Raw genomic sequence first — 3,959 nt, forward strand, 5'->3', positions numbered from 1 at the left:
CGGTGGCATGTTAAGACACAACAACCTCTATTATTAGGACCTCAGTTAGCCAAATATTCTTGTTATGGGAAACCTAATAGTGTCCTCTAACTTTTATTTTATGTTGAAGAGTTCTTTGGTATCCAAAACCAAAGGACTTTGACTATGCAAACAACCACAGTGTCTAACCCACATTGAGATAACTCTGGTTGTACAAGTAAACTAGACTTCTGAAAAAAGGCAAAGGGTTGCAGCTGATTAGTAAAGGCAATAACAAGGTGTAAAAATACTCTAGCAGGAGTGCAACAAACAGTACGCGAGGTAGACATGTATATATGCAGTAAGTCCTGATTGAAGTAGCGCTGTGGCTTTCATTTTTGCATTTTAATCAAAAGGTAGAGTTTTTCGCTTTGAAGTTTGTCCACTCAGATCTTGCTTTCTGTCCTTTCTAAGCACATCTGTGAGGTCTCCCTTGCAGGATACTTTTGATGTAGACCCCGAAAGCTGCTCAACTGATGGGTAACATTCCAGAAGCAATATTCAAATGCTCCTTCAGGAAGATGGCTTTTCATGTGTGTTACTGCGGATTCCCCTTCACTCCCTCTACCCATCCATCTGAATTCCAAAATGATGAAATTCTTTGCCTTTATACGTCCAAAGACGGGACTTCCTTAATAATTTGCTCTGTTGTGCAAACACTTGGACAGAGAGGCCCTTTGCCGCCGTGGAATGTTAGAAGTCAAGAGAGAGTTTTGGTGACGCTGTGTCAGCAAGTGTGATGGGGAAAGATTCAGGTGATCTTCCCACTAGGATGCTTTCAGGCTTTCCCAAATGCTTTGCCTTTTGTTCGCCCTGTTATGTTTCAGCTTCTGCCCTTTCTGGAGCTCAGCCCTCAGCTTTGCGATGCTGAAGGAAGCTTTGATACTGTTACCAATGGCTTCCAGCCTGCAAAAATAAGAAATACACATTTATTGTTACAATAATGAAGATGCATCTCCAGTGTGCAGACATTCAGTTTTTGATTAAATAAGCCTCAGCCTAGATTTCTGCCATGGGATCCTCAGTAACTGCTGATTGCTATACCTCTGTCAGAATTATTCTAACTTAAGCCACTTGAAATACTGGATTCAGAATTAAAATGCAAACACTAAACCAAGTTAAAAGTATTCATTCAAATATGGATGCCCTAGACATCCTTAAATAGCATGTATCCAATTGAGATGTCTCCAGTGTTATTCTTTTCGGCTGTTTTGTTTCTTTTAGGTAAACCTGATCCTGGTTCCAATGCACGGGTGCATTTTTCAAGTAAGCAAGCAAGCCCGCCCCACTTCCAAAAATCATTTAAGACTTCCAGGGCCCAAGTCTCACTCAAAATCATCAGGCTGCCTGCTCACATAAATCCTGTTCTGCTTTTGAAAGTAGCACTAAAGAATCTCCTTTTGTACGGGCAAACTTCTGTACGCCATACTTTTACACGGGCACATGGCCGAACAAACACTAAACGCCAGAGCTGATAGAGCTGTACTAACACTCAGCTTCAAAGCTGACTTCACCTCCGTGGGGTTCATAGCTGCACCAAGTCCAATGCATGCATCTCTGAACTGCACCGTGGAGTGATATTGCTGCCTACTGCCACTCAACTTATTACGCACAGACCTCAAAGGACAGTCCTGAAATTTACTACTCCCAGTCTCAAATATTAACTTGGGCTCAAATATTAATTTAGTCTTCATTTTCCCTTTCCTCAACCTTTTTGCAGTCATTTCCATCGCTAACATCCTGTACTCATTTTACACAGGTTTATCGGGCAACGTAAGAGATAAAGCAGGTAGAAACCCACCTCCTGCATTCTAAAAAGCCAGCCACACCAGCCAGAAGAAACAGTATCTTCAAAATGTGGATAGATGAATAATATTTTTTTTTACCCTCCAGTAAAATGGAGTAAAGTATCTAGGAAAAGGCATTCTGATTCAATTTCATACTAGAATAGTTGGGACGTAATAATTTTAAGTGGTTAAGATAGCACATGAACACACTATACTGCCAGGCTCTATTTACTTCCGTCAGTATTTCATGATTTTATACTCTTCTGAAGGTTGGTGCCTCTTTTGGCCTGCAACGAAGCCTGCTTCCTCTAAGCAAACGGAGGATGCTAGGCAGAGCTCAGCACCCGTGTCTTCACAGGCTAAAACCCCACTACGTGAAAAATAAGCCCTCAAGATGCCCTCACTGATGCCACCGTAACCCTCAAGCTGAAATCACCAGCTGAGCCCACGCTGTCCCGAAGGCAGGTGAACTGTGCTCTCTATTGCTACTCCGGGGAACTACAACAGGATAAGAAGAAACTCACCGCTTCATTTTCTTGCTGTCAACAAGCTGCCGGTTCATGCATTTGGGTCCAATGCAACTGCCAGCTTTGCTGCGGTGGCGCGAGGTTTTTTCCACTGTGGACTGAGCCCTGTTAAAAGTGAAAAGGCGCTGCTGTTAAAACAAGCCTGCAGTCCACAAGGTGAGGCATCTCTTCAACCACTTCTCAAGGCAGGTAATAAGCGACCTTTCTGGGCCAAACCATAGTATGCATCATCGCAGCGTGAGCGCTCAGGTAGGAGGCGAGGCTTTGGGGAGATTATTGGCCCAGCAAGTGCCAAAATGAGCAAGTCTACCACAGTCCATCCCTTTCACATGCCCTGCCTTTTAAAGAGTAACAACAATTAGACGCACCAGAGATCTTTTCCTGTCTGGCAGAAGCTCAGACATTTCTTGTCCTTCTGGTTGGCACATTGGCATCTGCTGCGAGGTTCAGCGAGCGTCTCCGGCACCATGTCCTTCAGCGATCTTCTGGATCGAGAAGGGCCTCCGAGACCATAGGGAACGGTCTTCCTACAATCAGAGAGACAACATGAAAGTCATTCAAACAGTTCTGCAGCTTCCAAACAGCGGGGTATTTGGGGCAATCTTATCAATGGGATTGATTGCATGAGTAAAGGTTGTGGGATTGGGAATGCCTCCCCGGTCATAGTTTCCAATGCAAATGCTTCTAATGATCCTGCAACATATTCATTAGCCTGGCTACTGACAAGGCTAATGACCTTTTAATTGTGATTTCATAAGGCTGCTATGCCTCCCTGTGCAATAGAACGCAATAAAACCTCATCTCTTTGAACTTTGGTAAGTGCCAACACTGAAAACAGCAGTAAAAGCAAGGAACAGATCCTCTCTGCTCGGAGGAAGCCCAGGAGCAGAGCAAACCACCAGAGTCAGTGTTTGCAGCGTTAGGTGAGGCTCTGGCTTGCTACTTTCTGGTGAGGAGAGCATAGAAATGGACACTGTATGCAACCCTATTAACATGTGCGATGCGTTAATTTGCAGCAGAGAGCAGCAAGAGGCAGCGAGGAGCCACCCTGTGTCAAAATGAGCCTTCTAGCCTCCTAACTTGTCAGAAAGAAAAACGGTCAGACAAATTCAGGCTGGCAAAATCATACTTCTGGCATTTCGTTCGCTTCTGATTCATAGTGAAAAGCATCCTGCAGCCTTTGCGGAGCAGCACTCAGAGGAAATCCTTCTGCCCAGATTTTAGGAGCGCAGGTGTGTTAGGGCTATTAGGAGCTATCTGCTCAATCTAGGTGGCCAAACCCTGCTTGCTTTCTCCTAGCGCTTCGTCTCACTGCTAAACCCAGCAGAAAAGCAAGGGGTAGGGGGAAAGCAATAAGAGAGAGCGTGCAAATATCTATTCTTTCCTCCCCTTCCCATTTCTGCAAGGGGTGTGCGTGGTTCTTAATTTTTCCCTCTCCCCCACCGGTGCCCGTTTCCCAAGCGAAGCAGAGCCCAGCACTCAGCGACTGCCGAAGCCTCGCCGCTCCACTCACTCACTCGGGGGTGTTGATCCAGATGATGTCGAGGTGGCAGAAGTAGACGCACTCCTCGTCCAGCAGCGAGGAGGAGGAGCAGCGCCGGGCCCGGCGGTGCACGGCGGCGGCGGT

At 45.8% G+C, this 3,959-nt stretch overlaps 1 protein-coding gene across 1 annotated transcript in view; it reads right to left on the bottom strand.

Annotated features, from left to right (window-relative positions):
* Positions 1-785: 785 nt before the first annotated feature.
* Positions 786-3,959, bottom strand: part of EDN1 (endothelin 1) — an 18,360-nt gene continuing 15,186 nt past the window's right edge. The window contains exons 3-6 of the mRNA XM_009637964.2: positions 3,850-3,957; positions 2,701-2,859; positions 2,330-2,437; positions 786-924 (exon numbers count right to left, since the gene is read on the bottom strand). Of these exons, the coding sequence (XP_009636259.2) occupies positions 786-924; positions 2,330-2,437; positions 2,701-2,859; positions 3,850-3,957 (514 nt within the window). The remainder of the gene's footprint in view (positions 925-2,329; positions 2,438-2,700; positions 2,860-3,849; positions 3,958-3,959) is intronic.

Source organism: Egretta garzetta, unplaced genomic scaffold, assembly GCF_000687185.1.
Source record: "Egretta garzetta isolate BGI_Z169 unplaced genomic scaffold, ASM68718v1 scaffold14, whole genome shotgun sequence".
In the NCBI taxonomy this organism is placed as follows: Eukaryota; Metazoa; Chordata; class Aves; order Pelecaniformes; family Ardeidae; genus Egretta; species Egretta garzetta.